Below are 22,057 nucleotides of genomic sequence, written 5' to 3' on the forward strand. Positions count from 1 at the left end.
CTTATGTTTTGAAAACTGATAACATGCTTCCCTTGACCATAGTCTTCTTCATAGACTAATGGAAAATTAAAATAAAATAAAAAAGACTCAAATGCCCTCATCTTCAATCTTCAGCTAGAAACCATCATTTTTTTTTTCTTCTCAAAACCAGTCATCTTTAAACTTTACGGTATATCTTTTTTAATCTACTCAATCTTATCTTCAATTCATAATTTCAATCTCGTATTTTCCGATCCTTTAAAGTAAATCTTTGATTTTTTACCCAATAACCAATTATTTTATACTTCCACCAAAATCTTATCTTGCCTTAAGGTTTGAAGGTTTAGTGGATAGAATCACGAGGTTGAAGATGATTGTTTTTGAGAAGAAAATGAATGAATTTTGACCAATCATGAGTGAGATAACCGGCACCAGTTCAGAATAATATCTTTTTTTTTTCTTTTTGGATGAGTAAGCTGGACTTGAACCCACAACCTCAAAGTTGCTTAATTTGCAATTTGTCAAACCAAGTAAGACATGGGTCTAAGCCCAGTCAGGATAATTTATCTCAACGTTGTTGCAACCAATTATCATTTAAATAAAGTCAACACCCAACCAATGATTATAACAAAATCTTCAGAAATGGGAGGATTTCCCTTCATGTAGATGGATGATTAGTGATTACATGAATCTTCGCAACTTGAAAATAAAAAACTATGAAATAAGTTATGCCTCAGCCTGATCGATTGTACATAATTCAAAATTTTAAAATCTATACATATACTTGCTTAACAAAAAAAAAAAAAAAAAAAATTCTTGATAAGTCGATAAATTAGATAAGTACAATTTGAAGTATCTAAAATATGACTGGTGACAATACCAATATGACTGGTGACAATACCGTGGGTCAATATGTGGATTCTTCATGAAATATTCATTAGGCCAGGTTCATTAGTTTGTGAATATTGTTAATTTTCGAATTACCTGATCAAATTGAATATTTTCTTAATTATTTTTTCATTTGATGCAAAAATATTCACAATTATTTGAGAATTTATTCACTGTGGTGTAAACTTCACCCACCCATAAAGTAATTCTTTCCATTTAGTGGTAACTAATGACGAGAATAAAATGGGTTTTGTTAACGTTGTTGCCTTAGGGGCTGGGGCACACGTTAAAGTGCAATAAATACATTTTTGGAAATTGAAAATGGAGGGGATTTTGAAAAAATAAAATTTTAAAGGCATTTCTGGTACAAAATCCACGTTGCAAAGTGCACTTGATGCACTTTGAACGTGTGCACTTAACAAAATCAGAATAAAATTAGTGTACCATAGGAAATTTAAATTGTATTAAAAAAACTGACCCACCACCTATTAGTGATGACAGGCACTGGGGAATAGTTGGACAACTGTGTGGTACCTAACTTCCCCTTTATGAGTGATGGCTCCTTGACTTGCCATGGCCAGCTCGCTCACGTAAATTGATATTTATAAACATTGTTCCAATTGATTTGCAAAGGTGTCCGTTCTCAAAATCATAGAGGAAGAATTTTTTTTTTCCTTACAATTAAACTTCAAATCTAATTAGCGATGGTAGAATTAAATCATCAAATTTATTAATTTTGCACTACTTGAGGAGTCCCATTATAACAAGAAAAATGTTATTTCAAGTTTATTGTTGAAAAAAGTACAAAGTTGCTTAGAAGATAAAGAATGTGAAGTTATAAGAGAAAAAAAAACAAAATGAACTTGATCCATAGACTTACACCAAATATATTAAAGCAATTAGTATAATTTGCTTTCTTTGCTAAACTTTAAAGGTTTTTACACCTTCTTTACGATAAGATCGACTCCATATTCTGGCTCTACTACCAATCTGAATGAAGGCGAGTGGCGATACTTAGGAGAAAGTGTGAAAGAGAATTTTGATAGAATTAGAGCCAATACTATCTTCAATTCTACTAACGCAAAATTCTGTCCAGCACATATGCGTGGTCCTACACCAAATGGCATGTATGCGTGTGGGAACTTGCATGCACTACTAAGTCCATTAGCAAACCTCTCAGGATTAAACTTGTGGACATCAGGTCCCCAAATTTCGGGGTCATGGTGCAAGGGTAACACCGATATCCAAAGGTTTACACCTTTCGGAATGTGGATGCCTCCAAATTTCATGTCCTTGTAGGCCTCCCTTGATATAAATGTTGCGGGAGGGTAAAGACGCAATGATTCTTGAATCACCATTGTCATCTGCCATTGGAATTGAAATAAATGGTTTATTAAAAGTTTTAAGAAGTTATATATATAATATAAAATTTAATCCACGGGTACCGTTTTCATCTTTCGAAGCATATCAGAATCTGGAACATTCCCACCACACACTTCAACCAGTTCAGCACGAACGCGATCTTGCCATTCTGGATATGAAGCCAATAGCATCAATGCCCATGATGCAGAAATTGCAGTTGTCTCGTACCCAGCCAAGTAAATGTTCTTGCAATTATCAACGATGAATTGCTTAGCTGCACTTCCACTTAGGTCACCATTTTTAGCACCCTCGATGATCGATTTTAAGAGATCCTTCTCAGATGTTTCATCCGTACGCTCCTTCACTATCCTTAAAATCATTGAGTGCACCTCTTTTTCTAATCTCCATATCTTTCTATTGTTCTTGTTCGGAAGATATCTAGATCATAGAAATTATTTTCCAATATATTTTTAAATTTGTAATCAAATATTTAGTATCATTCAAGAGTGAGTTTGGTGAAATTGATACACACCTCAAACCAGGGAGCCCACTAAGTAGACTAGGTGTGGACAAGGCCTTTTGAATACCCCTAAACCTTAGAAATATCTCTGTCCCTTTGGCATAGCTGTTCCCAAACAAAGTTTTTGAGATCACAAAGGAAGAGAAAGTTCTCAAGTCTGTATCAGCTCTTATGTCAGCAACTCCCCCCTCAGTTCCAATTTTAGTCTCCCATGATTTTGTTAGTATGTTGGTTGCCTCCACCATTAGGTTCACCATGCCCTACAATATTAGATATTTAATTTTATTAAGTATATCATCAGTAATCATAAAGAAAAAAAAAAGAACAAGAAGATCAAATTAAAGCTTATTATTATTAGAGAGTAACTATTGCCACACCAATTCCTATGTAATTGCACACAGATGGTGTGGTGTTAGTAAAAGTTGGTAGCTCTCTATTATTATTATTATTATTATTATTTACTTACCTTAACTCTGTCCATGTATAACTCAGGAGCAATGACTCTCCTCTGGTGAGCCCACATTGCACCATTGGAGGTGAGGATGCCTTGTCCAAGTAATGCCCCTCGTTCTTTCTGTTGGTATGCTGGCTTTCCCAAGTCCAAAGATGTGTAGAGGCTCATTTCCTTCACCATATCCGGGTGGGTCACATACAACAGTTGCACTCTCCCCAAGGAAAACGTGAATACTTTTCCATATTCCTTCCTCCACTGCTCGAAATATGGGAAGAGAATGGAAGTACAATCGTGATTCGTGATGGGTTGTTGTTGTGGGCCCTTTGGAACCATTGATTGGATCTTCTTCATCTCAGGAATGTTTCCATAGAGGAAGGAAGGTTGAGGACCATCGATACCTTGTTTTTTGAGCTTTGAACGTAGCCTTTGAGGCTTTAAGCAGAGTGCGTTAAAGAGACAAAGAAACAAGTTACATATATAAATCAAAGCAAGTGAAAATAAGATCTTAGCAACTAGTTGTAGTTCCATGTCTTCTTCTTCTCTCTTGTCTCCTTCTTGGGTGTAAGTCTTGAGGATTTAAGAGTGGATTATTTATATATAGATGTGTTAACGGGGGAATAAAAAGATTTATCATAGATTGTAAACAAAGGTGAGCTTGACATGATGAATGGTTTTTTTTTTTTTCCTCCTTCTAGATAGATTGAGAATGAAATATTTAGTCGGACACACGTTAGTGTAGTCTATCATTCTCAATAGAATGGTTTAAAGACGTAATGAAGGCCACTCGCTATACCTACCTGAGGATCTGTTTCTTTTCTAACGCCACACCAACCATGTGCAATTCTTTAATGATTTATATAGGAATTATTGTAGCATTAGTAAAAGTTGGTGTGGTAATAATAGCTCTCATGTTTTAATTAACAGCTTAAGACCTTCGTTTTTTAATAGCAAATCACTACTGTTAAATCATGCTTACCACATGTTGTGATTTAAAAAAAACAAAAAAAAACAAAAAACAAAAGATAAAGCCCGCTTAGCGTCTTGAGTACTGTTTCTGCTTTTTATATTGGAGAAAAGTAATACCTTGGAAAACAATGGCCTCATCCTAGGATGAGGTTGAGGCTCTCCATCATAAGAAAAAGAGTAAGACTAGTCTTACTAACTTAGTAAGATTTGAAATCTTACTTAAGGTCATAGAGTTCATCTTGTGAAATCCAAATACATAATCCGATGCTACAGGGATGTAGAGGACAAAATTCTATAAATCTTGAAAAAAAAACTTATTTTTCACCGTTGAATTTTAATTTTAAATTTAGATTGCCCATTTGATAATCTATTTGAGTTCAACCACGCTAATGTCGTGTTTGGATTGAGAGAAATCAAGAGAAGAGAAAATAAATGAGTTTCTTCCCATTTCTCTTGTTTTGATTGTTAAGTGAGGAGAGAAGAGAAAAGAATTGGAAAGAAAAAAAAAAGATGAATTTTCTTTTTATTTAAAAGTGGAGAGAATCTTTTTAAAATATTTTATAATTTCAATTCTGTCCCTAAATTTCTTTTCAGATATTTTAAAATTTCAAAATTATCCCAAATTCTCTCCTATCAATCCAAACATGATGGAAAAAAAAATCAAGTTTCTCTTCTCTCTACGTCTCTCAATCCAAACATAGCTTTAATAAGATTTGAAATCTTACTAATTAACTTGGTAATGAAAGTATTTTTTAAGAAAAAGGAATATATATGCCTAAAGAATTAAGAATAAAGGATAAATATAAAAGAATTTTTTTCACTTATCTTAACCTTCTTGATGGAGAGTGTCAAAGTCTTGATGGAGAGTGTCAAAGTCCTAAACTTTTAGTCGTTAATTTAAATAAAAGTAGGAAAATTAAATGGAGGAAGAGGGTCAGGGCGGATTTATAGTGAGGGCAACGAGTCACAAGAATTTACAAATTCTATTAGAATTTAAGAGCTACACACACACCTTTTTTTTTTTTTTCCTCTTATTGCCCCTAGGAGGACAAAATCATGGCTCCGCCCCTAGAACGCAGTGACCAAAGTCCTCAATTTTCTCTGATTCATGTGGCACTGGTTAACCGGTGGGCATTGGACGCTTTTTATCCAACAATATTTGATGCTAGAAAATGTATCAGGTGGGATTTCAACATCGAATTAAAAAAAACAACATAGATGTTGCCAGCAGGGTTTTAAAAGGCATGATGCATATGAAATTTTTTCTGAATAACAAAAGTAATAGTTGATTTTTTATGGAAAAATATACACAATTATTTAAGAATTTATTCATAGTGGCGTAAACTTCACCCACTCATAACTAGGACTGGCAATGGGTCAGGTATGGGATGAAGCTATTTTCATATCCTTATCTAATATTTTACCCGGTTATCCATATCCGATTTTTTACCCACTTATGCTAAGGATGTCCTTAGTTACATCCGACCATTTATCCACTTTTTTCAAGGATACCCGTATCTGACTTGTACCCAACTTTCAAGTGGATATTCAAGTTGGATTTATACACCTCATGGTGAAGATGGAAAAAAACTTTAATTTTGAGTTATACATATATTTTATTATGAATTAACTGTCTTAAGCTCGAATAAATAGATATTTTGATTGGATTGGATGCATATCCATACTCGACCCTAAAAATAGTCAGATAAAAATAATTGTGGATAAATTTACCTGATTTCTTAAAAAAGATAAAAAAAAAAATTGTACTTGTACCTGAATAACTCAGGTAGGGTGAGTCGGGTAAATGGATATTATTTGGCCCATTACTAGCCCTATTCATGATGCAATTCTTTCCTATTAGAGGTAACCATCGAAGAAAATAAAATGAGTCCCGATCGAGTCTTCACTCGTTAGGTGGCATACTCAATGGACTCCCTAACATGGACAAGTTTGGCAACCATAGATCTATACGCCTTAGGATACACAATTTCCTCAGGAGACACTTTTTTATGGGGCAGTGCAATCATGTATCCCTAGGCGTACACATATACAATTCTTGAACTTGTCCACATCAGGGAGTCGATTGAGTATGCCACCTGATGAGTCATATTATCATGACTCAAATAAAATTGGTGCACCATAGAAAATTTAAGTTGTAGGTCAAAACCTGATCCGCCACCTATATGCATCAAAGTAGTGTCATTGGGAATATTTGAAAAAAAAAAAAAAACCTATATTTGGGTACCAAACTTCCCATTTATGAGTGATGGCTCCTTGAATTGCCATTGCCTCCCGGCTCAGGGAAATTGATGTTAGTAAACATTGTCCTAACTGATCTGCACAATGTGAAAAAGCCCAAATTTGATGGTGTCGTCAAATTTCATAAAATTCGATAGACTAAGGGGTTGAATTGGCGTTGAATTTTTCATTGTCAAATTTTTTTTTCGATGGGTCAAAATTATCAAATTAATGAAGGATGCGAGAAATTTGACAGCTCAAAGCCGTCAAATATGGGAATATCAAGAATTTCTACAATCTTAACCGTCAAAATTCAATTTCTAAAATTTGTGGGCCTTGGCCCGTCAATTTTTTTTGTCAAATTTTCCAGTTTTCATGTAATGCCACGAGGGTATCGGTTCTCAAAAGCACATATGTTGAATTTTTTTCCTCACTTAAACTTCAAATCTTATTCAAGATAGCAGAATTAAATCATTAAATTTATTAATTTTGCACTACTTGAGGAGTCCCTTTATAATAGATTGATCTGAAGATAGAAGAAAATAATACTTCAATATTATTGTTGACAAAATTACCAAGTTGTGTAGAAGAAAAAAAACATGAAGTTATAAGATAGAAAAAACCAACACGAAACATAGACTTGCACCAAATACATAAAAGCAAAAAGTATAATTTGCTTTCTTATTTGCTAAACTTTAAAGGTTTTTACACCTTCTTTACAATAAGATCGACTCCATATTCAGGCTCTACTACCAATCTGAATGAAGGCGAGTGACGATACTTAGGAGAAAGTGTGAAAGAGAATTTTGATAGAATTAGAGCCAATACTATCTTCAATTCTACAATGGCAAAGTTTTGTCCAGCACATATGCGTGGTCCCACACCAAATGGCATGTACGCCTGTGGGAACTTGCAGGCACTATTAAGTCCATTTGTGAACCTCTCAGGATTAAACTTGTGGACATCAGGCCCCCAAATTTCGGGATCATGGTGTAAGGGTAGCACTGATATCCAAAGATTGATGCCTTTCGGAATGTGGATGCCTCCAAATTTCATGTCTTTGAAGGCCTCCCTTGACATAAATGTTGCAGGAGGGTAAAGACGCAACGACTCTTGAATCACCATTGTCATCTGCCATGGGAATTGAAATAAATGGTTTCTTGAATGATGATTACTAAAGTATGAAGACCCTAGGCTATAGTAATAAATCTTAAGAGTGGTGATGGATGCATGCGGTTTTGGTACATGGCTGATGTGGCAAAGGCACAGAACCATAGATCTTTTTCATCGGGAAACACAGGAAAAAGATATGCGGTTCTGTGCCCTTGCCATATCAGCCGTGTACCAAACCGTGTGCATTCATCATTATTCTAAATCTTATTATGATGCATCATATATAATACCCAAAGAATAAAGAAGAGTAGAATCTAATTCATGGGGTACCATTTTCATCTTTCGAAGCATATCAGCATCTGGAACATTCCCACCGCATACTTCAACTATCTCAGCACGGACAAGATTTTGCCATGATGGATGTGAAGCCAATAGCATCAAGGCCCATGATGCGGAAATCGCAGTTGTCTCATACCCAGCAAGATAGATGTTCTTGCAATTATCGACAATGAATTTCTCAACTTCATCCTGCCTTAGGTCACCATTTTCAGCACCTTCGATGATCGATTGTAAGAGATCTTTCTCAAATGTTTCATTGGTTCGATCCTTCACTATCCTCAAAATCATCGAGTACACTTCTTTTTCTAATCTCCATATCTCTCTGTTGTTCTTGGTTGGAAGATATCTAGATCATAGAAATTATTTTCCGATATTTTAAATTTGTAATCAAATATTTAGAATCAAGAGTAATAGTTGATGAAATTTATACACACCTCAAGCCTGGGAGCCCACTAAGTAGACTAGGGTTTGATAGGGCCTTTTGAATACCCCTAAGCCTTAGAAATATCTCTGTCCCTTTGGCATAACTGTTCCCAAACAAAGTTTTAGAGATCACAAAGGAAGAGAAGGTTCTCAAGTCTGTATCAGCTCTTATGTCAGCAACTCCACCCTCACTTTCAATTTTATTCTCCCATGATTTTGTTAGTATGTTGGTTGCCTCCACCATTAGGTTCACCATGCCCTACAATAATAGTATATATAGATATTCAATTATATTAACTATATCATTAGTAAACATAATTATAGAAGAAAAAATAAAAGTACAAGCACAAAGCCTATTATTATAGAGGTTCTATTGTCACACCAACTTTTGCTAACAACACCCCAATTCATATGTAAATCATGACTTGAGAATGAGCAAGCATATTGGGGTGGCGTTAGCAAAAGTAGGTGTGGCAATAGAATCTGTCTATTATTATTATTATTATTATTTAATTACCTTAACTCTGTCCATGTATAACTCAGGAGCAATGACTTTCCTTTGGTGAGCCCACATTGCACCATTGGAGGTGAGGATGCCTTGTCCAAGCAAAGTCCCTCTTTCCTTCTGTTGGTATGCTGGCTTCCCCAAATCCAAAGATGTGTAGAGGCTCATTTCCTTCACAACATCCGGGTGGGTCACGTACAACAGTTGCACGTTCCCCAGTGAAAACATGAATACTTTGCCGTATTCTTTTCTCCACTGCTCGAAATATGGGAAGAGAATGAAAGTACAATCGTGATTCGTGATGGGTTGTTGCTGTGGGCCCTTTGGAACCATTGATTGGATCTTCTTCATCTCAGGAATATTTCCATAGAGGAAGGAAGGTTGAGGACCATCGATACCTTGTTTTTTGAGCTTTGAACGTAGCCTTTGAGGCTTTAAGCAGAGTGCGTTATAGATACGAAGAAACGAAGTTAATATACAAAGCAAAGCAAGTGAAAAGAAGACCTTGGCAACTAGTTGTAGTTCCATGGCTTCTTCTTCTTCTTATTATTTTCTCTCTTCTTTCTTCTTTCTTGTTTCTTCTTTTGGTGTAATCTGATTAGTTAAGAGTGAGGTATTTATAGAATGAGTTAAGTTAGATCATGATTCAAATAATAAATAACACTAATGTTGGAGTGACACAAATGAGAACACGAGGGTGACACAACGCATCTAGGGTAATTGTCACCCTTTGCGTCATCCCAGCAAAATAATCAACAAAGGTAGGCGTAATAGGAGAGTTTTTTTTCTCGATGGACCTACATGTATATATATATCTCTAGTTGGAATTGGTGGTGGATCCGTCCATTTTATTCTAGTCGTAGAGGATCTGTTCCATTTCACTAGAAAAATGTTTACTACTGATCTCTATGAAATCTGTTTTTATTTTTCCTGTAATCTTAACCCTCCGTTCTGTTTGATGGAGAGACACAACCATGTGTTGACGCAACAAAAAATAAAAAAGATGGTCAGCGGCGTATGCAATCTGAAATAAATGCAGTGATCCATCTGGACCGTTACTAATAATTGGAATTCCTATCGTTGGACGACCCATTTAGTCGTGACTCAGAACTAACTTAGAATTCTTGACTTTTGACCAGTTAATGAAGGTCTTAAAGGTAAGGAAAATGCTCAAGTAACGTTGAAATTAAGTGCACAGAACCAAAATTGTTTGAGATATTCTATGGTATGGTTCCATCATGTACACCGATGTGTGAAACAATGTCAGCGGTCAATGTTATTTTGAAAAGGGATAAATCTTTAATATGAAAGTAGAATCGTGTAGTTCACATAATCATAAATCTCTATCCTTGTGTATCCCCAAGAAAAGGATCTACGGTTTTGTGAAGGGAGCATACAAAAAATTCACAATTTTTTGACGAATTAAATGATTGATTGCTAACAACGATCTCTACATGAATACTAATACTGGTCAGGATCTCTTGACTCCTAAGAATGACTCATGGAAAACAATCCTTTAAATTCAAAATCCAATGATTGAGATTTATCCTCATGATAAATCTCTCCGAGATTTGTGTTATCGAGATATTCATAAATCTCAACCATTGGATTTTGTGTCTAAAGATTTTTATTGGAAAGATTTTTACGTTGGTACCCGAAATGATGTCGAATTGTTTCTATGATTTTAACTATGTTTCAAACGAAAAAGAGAACTATTTCACTTATACAGTTGAAGATAGTTCTATTCTTTCAAGGTTTGTCATTGATTTATCTGGACAAATTCAGCAATTTACTTGGTTGAACACTAGCAAAGAGTGGTTATTGCTTTGGACTCGGCCGAACGATCATTGTGAACCTTACTCGCTTTGTGGACCTTTGGTATTTGTAATAAAAAAAGCTTGCCAAACTGTGAATGCTTGCAAGGTTTTTTGAACCAAAGTCTCTCAAAAACTGGAATTTGAGCGATTGGTCGAGTGAGTGTGTGAGAAAGATGCCTTTAAAATGCAAGGACGGCAATATAAAATATAGGTTCCTTTTGATGCCCGAGATGCAATTGCCGAAAAATCCACAGAATGTAACAGTAGGGAGTTTTCAAGAATGTGAATTGGCTTGCTTGAACAATTGTTCTTGTTCTGCTTATTCGTACAACGGCGGGTGTTCGATATGGAATGGAGGGTTGTAGGACATGAAACAACTTTCCGAAGGAGACATAAATGAAAGAGGCATGTATCTGAGACATAAATGAAAGAGGCATGTATCTTCGACTAGCGGCTTCAGAGCTACCAAGTTCTAAGCATAGAAAGAAGAAACATCTACTATAGTCATTGTAGTTGTAGTCGTTATTGGGGTTTTAGCTCTCCTTGGCATCACTTTTGTGCTGATATGGAGAAGCCAATGGAATCAATTGATGGGACCATTGAAGGGTGTTGAAGGCTCTCTCGTGCCCTTTAGGTACAAAGATTTACATTCTGCAACAAAGAACTTTGCCGAAAGGTTGGGGGGAGGAGGCTTCGGTTCTGTTTTTAAAGGAACATTATCTGATTCGACTGCCATATCCGTCAAGATACTTGAAGGGCTCAGACAAGGAGAGAAACAATTCCGAGCAGAAGTTAGCACAATCGGAACAATTCAGCATGTAAATTTGGTTCGTCTTCGTGGGTTTTGCTCCGAAGGTACCAAAAGGTTGATAGTCTATGAATACATGCCAAATGGTTCCTTAGACAATCATTTATTCCAAAGAGACTCCAAGACTCTCGATTGGAAAACTAGATACCAAATTGCGCTTGGGATCGCAAGTGGATTGGTTTATCTCCATGAGAAATGCAGAGATTGCATCATACATTGCCATGTGAAACCAGAAAACATTCTCTTGGATCTCCAAACTCTTGTGGAGAATCTTCAGTATAATGGAGTCTTCTTTGAGTCTTCTTCTGGTAATGGGTTGAAGGTACGGAGTAACATTTGAACTACTTCTCAGGCCAAAAGGCACTCCACCATGTTGACAAGTACCAATTCACAATCAAGGTGAGTATATTGTGAATTTCTACGTCATACTTACATATTTTCTTTGTTGTTGTTGGTACTTGGTGCTTAGGTTGTGGCTGTTCTTACTTTATGTGATATGTTATTCTTGCTTTAAATCATTCCGATCGAAGGAAAAAACAAGATGGTTTTCTCTCGTGTTCACTCTTCTTTGTGAAGATATTTAGTCCTATAAATTGCCGAAGAAAAAGAAGGTTTTGATATTTTTTAAAGGGGAAGGAGCAGTCCTTAAGAAGACCTAATGCTTCAACTTTCAGGAATAACAAGCTTATATAAGGAGAAGGTTTCTGATCATAAGTCGAAGGCTAATTTAAAAGAGTCCAAAACACAGTTAACGTTTACTAGTAACCAAAGCTTCTTAGAGTGGAAATAATAATCATTAATGTAAAGATAGAAGAATACTATTTCAATAGGGCCATGAATAATTGATGACAAACAATAATATTTAATACTCGGGCAAGGGAGACGATGATATTTATTTAATTCCCTAACGAAACTTCACCATCAAAATTATTGCATCTAAAATAGATTCTAAATTGAGGATATGTCGAATAAACAATAAAAAAAATGGCAAAGAATAAGCGCATGGAGGCTAACTAGAACACGTTCAAGTATCTCAAGAAATCATTTTGTGTATAAAAACACTCATTTATGTTAATTGAAAGATTTTTGGATCCAACATTAATATCATATTACAAGTCACAGATCTTGAGTTATGAGGGTTAATTGCTTATTTTCTACCTACAACTTATTTGTCCTTGGGAAGGTCATCACTTGCATCACATGCAAGAAAGATTTATAGTAGGAACCATATCATCACCACAAATGACCAAGTAGGCCATAAACAAGACAATTATGATAATTAGGTATCATTTTTTCTTTTTTGAGATTATGTGAGGGTGTACTCATATCCATCCCTCTGTTAAACAAGGGACCTCTAAGAAGCAAGGACTCTATTATGAGATCTTCTTTAAGCCTACTATAATTGCATTTATATGGTTTATGTATGATCCAAGTGATTATTCTCTCTATGATGTTAACTTGTCAATTGAAGGGCTATGTCTTTTTATTTATAATCAGTCCATATTTCATAAGAAATAGAGAGTTTGAAAGGTCATAGAAAATTTCAGAAATTTTTTATAAAATCATTGAATTTTTAAAATACTCTTATATAGCAATATACCATAAGAATAATCTAAAATATATTTAGGATAATTCAAAATGTGTGCTAAATTATAATTTTTTTTTAAAATAAAATAATTAATAGTGTATTTTTCTAGAGACTCCTTCCAAATCTATATTCAGGGACAAGTCTTCTCTCCATTTTGGTGTCACACAAGCGTGATGAATGTAAAGCTTCTTGGAGTTCAAAACAACTGTCTATATGTGTAATCTCTCAAGTAGACCACCTAAAATCTCCGCGTGATCGAGCTCTTGAAATGAAATCAAGCTTACAATCGACATTCAAGAAGATGATCATATGAGGTCTGTGATAGTATCTATTCACCCTATGTAAATCCAGCTTATCGATATGATCCAAGAAGTGTACATTAAATTAATTATTGGGATTGATATATGGAGTTGCTATGACCCACAATAGTGTGTTTTGTAGAACCAAGCTTTCTATAATTCTGTAAAAATTATTTATGATAAATAAAAAAAACCCACAGATTAAAGTTTTTTTGACTTTGTTCCTCTTTAATTTAGGTAATAGGGTAAAGGACGCGCAATGAGTGGGTGGAAAGTTGTTTTCAAACATTTCTTCTGAAAGTGTAACGGGTGTCCTAACTTCCACAAGTTGGAACTTCAGGTCCAAATCCTTTGAATTGGCCAAAGTTAAGAGCCCCAAAGACTTAAACCCCAAGGGTCATCAAGTCTTGTGAGGCCGTGTGGGGTTGCTTTTGAGTCTTTCTTTGACTTTGACAGATCACATTTAAAAGTATTTAAAAAATTTAAATGGCTATTGGCGACATTAATCACTTCAAATGACTAAAGTGCTCTTACATTCTATGGGAATTTCCTTGAAGGGAAAAATAAAATGTTATTTATCAAACTTTTTTTATTTTCTTATGTGACAAAGTATGAAAAATTTACACAACTTAGTTCAAATTTATAAATTACATGATATGATTTTTCAAAGTATGTGAGGGTTCTTAAATTCTGTAATTGCTAATTGATGCAATGGTGATATGATTTTTCATGTCATATAGCAGAGAGAGTCCAAAGGATTCACCAAAGTTGTCAAGTTGTGGAAGATGAGGTCCGGGGTGAGGCATTGATGAACAAATCTTAAATTTACCAAGTTCGCATGTAAACTCATTGCTGTACAAATGGGAACTAAATCTTCAAATCAAAATCAATAGACTGTAGAACGATGCTACATGATGATTAGGAACATCCAGTGCCTATCTGAGCCAGGATACTTGTAACCAAATTCTTAAAGGTATATCTGTGTGCTATGTGGCCAACACATCCCAAATTAAAAGAATTTTTTTTTATAAAATGACTGACTGATACATTTTACGAAACTGTATCTTGGATGATTAAAAAGTAACATGATCATTGATTGAATGTAGAAAAAATGACTGCTAAGATGGATAAGTGAGAAGATTATTGAAGTGAAATGAACATATTCATGAAAATGTAATTGCCCAATATGTGATAAACTAAGATAAAGTCGATTGAGATGGTTTAGGCTGTGGCCCATCACAGCACCAGTTACAAGTAACTTATAAGTCAAAGGTTTTAACAAAGTGAGAGGAAGACTCAAAAGAATGTGGACCGAGTTAAGAGGGGACATGAACATACTTTTAATAATAGAAGACATGGCTTTAGAAATAATTAAGTAACGGAACAAGACTCATTCAGCCAATGCCAAATATTTTGGGACAAGGCTTTGAAGAAGACATGTGATACTTATCAAAAAAAAAAAAAAAGAAGATGACATGATGATCACAAATTTTGATTGCCTAACTTCAAACTTCAATGAGGATTTGGTTCACCTCTAGGTTCTCCATATGATCATTTCAGTTGCAAGAAACTCACTCCGAATGGGTAATAAAGAAATTTGGCTTGGATATTGACGAGGAGGAATTTAAATTTAACAAATCATAAAAATAAAATCTCTTTTTTAGTGTTATACTTGTCTTGAATATATGGATTTGTGGACAATATCCGGCCTTAAGATATGCATGACGAATGCTTGATGCACAAACATTAAGGAGACAATGTTCAGTTGGACATGATCAGGACATTCTTCTAGAAAAAGGCAGATGAAGGTTGACTTAAAATTAACTTTGATGGGGTGGTTAATCAAACCAAAAAAGGTGTAAGCTTTATTTATTTTTATTTTTTTGAAAATTAAGGGGGGGTTAGGCAGACCCCCAACCAGAAAACAGAAGGCCCTTACATTCTTTCATAGACGTGCCCGTAGACATCCTTACATATGATGGTCTTGAGATTAGTAGGGAGGCTTAAAGGATCCAACCTAATGCTACCAGGGTCAGTAAGGTAACTAGCTAAGAAATCCGCAGCTTGATTTGTCTCTCTAAAGCAGAAGGAGAAGTCAATCTTGTGGAACAATAAGGCTTTAGCTTTGATGACTTTGACCAGCTTCTCTTCTTTCCAAGGGGTCTTGTTTAGGTCATTTATGCAGTCGATAACTATTTTTTAGTCCACTCTAACATTCAGGGCTCTAATGTGAAAGGTATTTGCCATGTCCAAACCTTTAAGAATCGCTTGAAGCTCATAGTACAGAATTGATTCCCCATGGGTGGTTTCCGCCAATGCTCCTATTGTTCTTCCTTGGTCATCTCTGATTATAGCTCTTTCTCCCCCCACATTGCCTCTGAGGGAGCCATCAGTGTTGAGCGCACATTCACCTTGAATAGGCTTGATCCATTTGCATCTCATGGTGTTTTTTACCTCGAATTTAGAGTTGATGTTTCATGAGTTCATAAACTCTCTGTTTGCAGCGTTGTCCTCAGTGGTTGTGTCTATGCTTTTAGTTCTAAGGATGACATCTCTAATGATGAAATTTTCCAACAGATTTGAAGGAAGAAAGCTATTCTTGAAGATTCTTCTGCATCTTTCTAGTCATATGTGGTGTATGAATGCATTAAAATCAAGCTTTTTAACGAGTGAGCGTAAGGAATTCCCCTTGATGTGGTTACTCAACCATTCTACCTCAGAATCCTAGTGTTTGTTTAAATGGTTGATGTTACTTCTCTTTAACAATCTCTGCCACAACCCAAAGGCATAGTCACACTCAAGGAATAAGTGACTTTCATTTTCAGGGGCATTCCTGCAGAAGCAACATTTCGAGTGTTGGGTAATTCCCATGGCCATTAGTTTGTCATGGGTTTTAAGACCTTGTTCAATCCAAGCCATGAGGTAGCACTATGTCTCTTGATGTTGTTAGAGAACCAAACTAACTTGTGCCAGGTGACTTGTGGGTTGGGTTGTTGCAAGGCTTTGTAAGCAGATTTCAACGTGAATACACCTTTCGGATCTGATTTCCATATCACTTTGTCTTCTTCAGTGCCATCCAACTCCAAGGTTCGAATGTTGTCCCATATGAGCCCCAAGGTGGCAGTCAAATGCATAGGGAGAATCCATAAGTCTTGGCGAATCAAAGAACTCACTTTTGTTTCCCCGTGAAGCCTTAACTCTATGTCGGTCTCTTGTTGCCTATTGTGCATCAGGATCCCTACAGCGCTCCAAGGATCATGCCATATGTAGGTGTAAGCTTTATTATTACAGAATCACAAGGCACATTTATTGCAGCAGGTGCATGGAAAAGGAGTAAGCAGGCCTAGAAAACGAAATTCTGTCATCCAAGAAGAGTATGAAGAAAGTTTATCGTCAAGTTTGTGATCAGAATAAAAGTTTTGACACCTCAGGCAGCTACAATTGTTTGTCTAATTGGTACGCTATCTAGGCTATGTTCCATCAAAGACGTGGCTGATCAACTAGTACAAAAGAGCACCTATCTAAACCGAAAGTCTTCAACTAAAAACAAAAAAAAAACTCCCTCTGAACCGCTTAGCCCAAAACCCAAAATCGAAAACAACACATCTTGCAAGGAATTCTCCTTTCCATCAAACACTCTTGTCATTCTGTTCCAGCCAGATGCCCCAACAAATATAAAAAAGGGTTAATGTCCACAGGATTCTACTTTTCAAAGGAAGATTTTTAACAGCCTAACTCTCAAACAAAGCATGAACAGAAGGAGGAAGACACCACTGGAAACCAAACAAAGACACAAAATGTGCCTAGACTTCGCTAGCAAAGGGACAATGGATAAGAACATGATTAACAAAAATATTCCTTGTTGGATTTGCAAAGGAAGCAAGTTCACAAAAATATCCCCTCTAGACATCAAATGGTCCAAAGTAATAATGTTTCCCAAGACCGCAGACCAAATAAAGAAGGAAATTTTAGAGGGAACCTTGGAGCCCCAAATTGCAAAACCTGGAAAGGATGATGGTTGAACAAAAGACAAAGAATTGAACAGGTTACCAAGACAAATATTCTTGGGTGCTTTCTGTTTTTAATCAGCGAAAGAATTTGCTTCAACTCTAGGAATGAAATATAAAATTGGACATAAATAATCAACTGTTTTTTTTATTATATAAAATTTGAAGGAGTTCGAGGATTTTTTTTAATACGTAATTTAGGGATTATTTACAATATCAATGCAGTGAGTTGCGTTCGCATGGTGGGGTTTGAAACAAAAAGGACTTGATTACTCAGAAGCAGCAAGAAGCAAGTGTTGCCGAAAAAATAAGCCATCTTCTGAACCAAAATGACCAGGAATCCAGAGATTCCGATGTCACAAATATATAATAGTACAGCTACAGATGGGAAAAGAGAAGGGATGGGATAGAGTTTCTAAGGTGACACATTAAGGGTTGCATTCAAAACATAAAAATTTGAAAAGGCTTGGAGTAGAATAGCATAGGTCTTATCACAGGAGCTCGCATGTTCACTGATTTTGTAATCAATAAAAGGATTGGAAAAAAGATGTGGCACCAAATAGACAAACATTGATTTACTTCAATCAACAATTTTAAGCTCATTTGGTTTTGCAATAGTACAATTTTATGCCAATCCAAACAGGACTTTGACAGCTTAAGTGCAGTTCAGATAATCATCAAACTGCTAATATCTAATGGTACACCAAGCATATGATTTGAGCCTCTATGAAAAAGTTCAACAAAACATGAGTGTGTATGTCATTGTACTTCGTCATGCATAGAGAAACTATTATTTCTTGATGATGAGATAAATATATATATATATATAGGGGGCAGTTCAAGGGCCATATGAGAAAACATATGAAAAAACTTTCGTTTTTCAAAATAAGAGTTAGAGGTTTTGGATTGAGCTGATTTTTTGCAAGGATGGTCACTATGATGAAAAGATCATCCTCACAAAAAATCAGCTCAATCAGAAACTTCTAAATCCATCAAAAGTGATTTACAAATTAGTGATAAAAATTGGTAAAAAATCGACGGTCCACATTCTAAATCACTTTTAATGGGGTTAGAAGTTTCAGATTGGGCTGATTTTTTTTTGGATGATCTTCCCATCATAGAGATCATCCTCACAAAAAATCAACTCAATCCAAAATTTCTAACCCATATTTTAAAATTTTATTAAAAACGAAAGTTTTTACATATGTTTTCTCATATGGCCCTTGAACCTGACCCATATATATATATATATATATATATATAGATAGATAGATAGATAGATTGTAATAAATAGATAACCATCTCCAATATTAGAACAAACTCATAATTTTCTTAGGTTACCAAATAAAAAAATAAAAGAAAAGAATCATAATCCTATATTTTAAACTAGTCAAGCTGGCATACATGGTCTGGGTAGATTTGGTTATAAATGTTTCCAAGTAAACAACCAAAATTATATGGTGGTAGAAAAAATCAAAACTGACAAAACAGTTAACCTCCTAAAAACTTGAGCTTTACATTAGAAGTAGATTCTAGAGAATATAGTCAATGGATACTCAGTACATCATCGCTTGAGAGTCAACTGAACGACAACACAGACGTGGCATAATAACTAGCCAGTATTTTAATAATCTTACCTCGGTATGAGTATATCTATGGTAAATCGTCTAACTTATGTATTTCTTTTTATTTTGCAGTTTTTGAGTTCTATAAATTTATCAACAAAAAAAAAAATGAAAGCTTTGTTTAAGGGAAAAAAAGTATGGCATACTCACACCTCACTGGAAAGAAAAGACTCGTATACCCTCGACCCATTTTTAAACATTGCCAGTTTCAACATAAATTGCTTGGCATTAAAATGTTTCAGCAATAATTGGTTTAAATCGTACAAACAAATCTGGACCTAAAAACAGAATTTGGTAAGAAGACTTGAACCAGAAATCGAATCGCAACTGATAATGTATTGCTCCAAATCCAATAATAGACATAGTTATTAACTAAGCACACTGATTTGCAATGAAGTGGGAGGTTAATTACTAGAAGCAGCAGGAAGTGGGGTGGCAATCGAAGTAGTAACAAGCTCATACAATGGGGGAAAAAAAAGGTGTCGAGATCCCACTGAAAGTGGATGTTGGTAAATTACTCCTATGAGTTCTTAACAGGAGCCCTCGTAATCTTGCAGATTACAACAACGAGATCGATGAGGCAGTGTTCATTCCCCATGACCGACGTTGATGGTTGTTTTGATCTGATTTCATTACAGAACATTACAAACTCAGGGGATTAAATGTATAATATCTTGTGATGTGCATTCGATGTTGCACATTTTAGTTTAAAATTAACAGAGTACAGTATAATTATACAAAAGTGCAAGGATACAGAATGATCTTGTATTATTCATGAACAGGATAATCCTACTTGTTAACAATTTACTCTGAATATCTGAATTATAAGTTGATTCCAAGAAAATGTATAATACAATCAACACTGCCTTCATTGACATGTTTTACATCCAAAATTCGATAAGCATTCATTTGGTAACATGGTCACATACAATTACATTAGCATTAAAATAATAACAACATTTCAAGACAAGTAATCGATGGAATGCAACTGCAATTGTTCATAATAAATAAATAAAACAAAACCTCAGCACAAAGAAATTATTACCTAGACTAGACTAGACTAGACTAGACAAGCTCAATGTAGGCCATGGGGGCATTGTCCCCACGGCGGGGCAGCGTTCTTATGATTCTTGTGTAGCCTCCATTTCTCTCCCCATAACGATCTGGGACCTCAGCAAACAAGGCGTGGACGATCTGCTTTTCGTAAATGAAACCCAAAGCTTGTCGCCGCTTATGAAGAGAGCCGTCTTTGGCTAAGGTGATCATTTTATCTACGTACTTCCTCATGGCACTAGCCCTAGCTCTAGTGGTCTTGATTCTACCATGTTTGAGGAGTTGAGTAGTGAGGCCTCGTAGTAGGGCTTTACGCTGGTCAGGAGGACGGTTGAGCTTTGGAACTCGCCTCCCATGTCTCATTGCGTAGAATCGGCCTCCACTTTCGATGACAACGAAGTTGTACTCCAAGTTAGATTGATCTGCAAGAGAAACATCGGATGGAATGGAAGAGATTTGTTAGTTTGTACTCAGTAGTTAGGGTTACTGAACTGTTGAGAAACATAATTTGAACAACAAGTAGAGACTAGAGAGAGAGAGAGGGAAATTACCGAGTGAAAGAAGGGGATTTAGTGGAGAGAGACCTGTGAAAGAGCGGAGGAGCGGTTTGGGTGATGTTTGGGTAGAGAATTTGAGTTGAGAAGAGGAGGGAAAGCGAAGAGAAGGTGGGGTTGAAGTTGAAGGAAGGGCAGACCTAAGAGAGGCCATACACCAAGTTGATGAACCACACGCCATTGCCATGGCCATTGATGAAACTCTCTATCAGCTTCCCTTTCTTTGCTTGAGAGGCCTCTCTCTCTCTCTCTCTCTACAATCTACAAACGCTACAGAGGATTTATCCACAAATCTTGTCTCCCTCTTTCATTCACGTTTTGAGAAAGCCACGTATTAACGATTTTCAGCGAGACGAGATGAATCGGACGAGTCAAAGCCTCCCAAAACTTATTTAAAAGAGTCCTGATAAAATGACTCAGCAGGTGCCATACTCAATCGACTCCCTGACGTGGACAAGTTCAGGAACCGCGATCTTACGCCTTGGAATACACGGCTCCCTTGGGATACGCTTTTTATGATGTAGTACAATCGTGTATCCCAAGGCGTACTGATTCCCAAACTTGTCATTTTTGAACTTGTCATGTCACGGAGTCGATTGTGCATGCCACCTAGTAAGTAATCTTATAACAACTCTATTTAAAATGATTTAAGAATAATGCCGATGATTGGACCTCATAACGCACGACTTGATGTGAAAGTCTATAGGAATCATAGATGTTTTTTCAAGTCAAAATGTGCCATATGAGGTCCAATCTTGAGGGAATTCTAGCAGGATTCATCTTTAAATATAGATATATTCAAATTATTTAAATAGGAGTTATTACTCTTAGATTAATATATATATATATATAGGGTCCCGTTCGCCACCCTTAGTTTTAACCACACACTTTAAAAACGCGTTTTGTCTTACATGGGTTAGAAGTTTCGGAATGAGCTGATTTTTGGTGAGGATGATCTCTATGGTGAGGAGATCATCCTCACCAAAAATCAGCTCATTCCAAAACTTCTAACCCCATCAAAATGATTTACAAAAAATGGACGGTCCACGATTTTTCAACGTGTAAACATGGGGCTAAACATTTCGGAATTGGCTGATTTTTGGGAGGATCTTCTAATCATAGAGATCATCCTCACCAAAAATCAGCTCATTCCAAAACTTCTAACCCATGTAGGACAAAAACGTTGTTAAAGTGTGTGGTAAAACTTAGGGTGTTTGAACATTTCCCATATATATTATATATATATGGGAAATGTTCAGCACCAAACATTTTGGCAAAACATTTTTCAAAACATGGGTTAGAAGTTTTGGAATGGGCTGATTTTTGGTGAGGATGATCTCTACGGTGAGGAGATCATCCTCACCAAAAATCAGCCCATTCCAAAACTTCTAATCCCATCAAAAACAGTTTACAAAAAATGGACGGTCCCATTTTTTCAGCTTATAAACATGGGTTAGAAGTTTTGGAATGGGCTGGTTTTTGGTGAGGATGATCTCCTCACCGTAGAGATCATCCTCAC

The 22,057-nt window shown here is 35.9% G+C and overlaps 3 protein-coding genes and 1 pseudogene across 3 annotated transcripts; 1 reads left to right on the forward strand and 3 right to left on the reverse strand.

Moving 5' to 3' along the window:
• Positions 1–1,800: 1,800 nt before the first annotated feature.
• LOC147385178 (cytochrome P450 714C2-like) lies at positions 1,801–3,731 on the reverse strand. The gene is made up of 4 exons (XM_086426800.1): positions 3,216–3,731; positions 2,762–3,009; positions 2,313–2,667; positions 1,801–2,231 (listed from the first exon to the last, which is right to left on the reverse strand). The coding sequence occupies exons 1-4, from the start codon at positions 3,729–3,731 to the stop codon at positions 1,806–1,808; spliced, it is 1,545 nt and encodes a 514-aa protein (XP_086282926.1). The 3' UTR covers positions 1,801–1,805.
• Positions 3,732–6,976: 3,245 nt separating this feature from the next.
• Positions 6,977–9,423, reverse strand: LOC147385179 (cytochrome P450 714C2-like). The gene is made up of 4 exons (XM_086426055.1): positions 8,800–9,423; positions 8,294–8,541; positions 7,851–8,205; positions 6,977–7,538 (listed from the first exon to the last, which is right to left on the reverse strand). Exons 1-4 carry the CDS (start codon positions 9,313–9,315, stop codon positions 7,113–7,115), a joined length of 1,545 nt encoding a protein of 514 aa, XP_086282181.1. The 5' UTR covers positions 9,316–9,423; the 3' UTR covers positions 6,977–7,112.
• Positions 9,424–11,194: 1,771 nt separating this feature from the next.
• On the forward strand, positions 11,195–11,752 carry LOC147385180 (G-type lectin S-receptor-like serine/threonine-protein kinase At2g19130 pseudogene; annotated as a pseudogene).
• Positions 11,753–19,745: 7,993 nt separating this feature from the next.
• On the reverse strand, positions 19,746–20,834 carry LOC147385181 (Ribosomal protein L17 family protein). The gene is made up of 2 exons (XM_086426133.1): positions 20,536–20,834; positions 19,746–20,406 (listed from the first exon to the last, which is right to left on the reverse strand). Exons 1-2 carry the CDS (start codon positions 20,729–20,731, stop codon positions 19,997–19,999), a joined length of 606 nt encoding a protein of 201 aa, XP_086282259.1. The 5' UTR covers positions 20,732–20,834; the 3' UTR covers positions 19,746–19,996.
• Positions 20,835–22,057: the final 1,223 nt, after the last annotated feature.

The sequence above is a fragment of the Akebia trifoliata genome, chromosome 15, assembly GCF_017979445.1.
Source record: "Akebia trifoliata isolate Shusen 1 chromosome 15, ASM1797944v1, whole genome shotgun sequence".
Taxonomy (NCBI): domain Eukaryota; kingdom Viridiplantae; phylum Streptophyta; class Magnoliopsida; order Ranunculales; family Lardizabalaceae; genus Akebia; species Akebia trifoliata.

Excerpts from the sequence above, each read along its gene's own strand:
- LOC147385178 (XM_086426800.1), bottom strand. The coding sequence starts at position 3,731 with ATGGAACTACAACTAGTTGCTAAGATCTTATTTTCACTTGCTTTGATT. Across the intron at positions 3,010-3,215 it reads TATACATGGACAGAGTTAAG|GGCATGGTGAACCTAATGGT; the intron begins GTAAGTAAATAA and ends CTAATATTGTAG. Across the intron at positions 2,232-2,312 it reads TGCTTCGAAAGATGAAAACG|ATGACAATGGTGATTCAAGA; the intron begins GTACCCGTGGAT and ends TTCCAATGGCAG.
- LOC147385179 (XM_086426055.1), bottom strand. The coding sequence starts at position 9,315 with ATGGAACTACAACTAGTTGCCAAGGTCTTCTTTTCACTTGCTTTGCTT. Across the intron at positions 8,542-8,799 it reads TATACATGGACAGAGTTAAG|GGCATGGTGAACCTAATGGT; the intron begins GTAATTAAATAA and ends CTATTATTGTAG. Across the intron at positions 7,539-7,850 it reads TGCTTCGAAAGATGAAAATG|ATGACAATGGTGATTCAAGA; the intron begins GTACCCCATGAA and ends TTCCCATGGCAG.
- LOC147385181 (XM_086426133.1), bottom strand. The coding sequence starts at position 20,731 with ATGGCCATGGCAATGGCGTGTGGTTCATCAACTTGGTGTATGGCCTCT. Across the intron at positions 20,407-20,535 it reads AAATCCCCTTCTTTCACTCG|ATCAATCTAACTTGGAGTAC; the intron begins GTAATTTCCCTC and ends TTTCTCTTGCAG.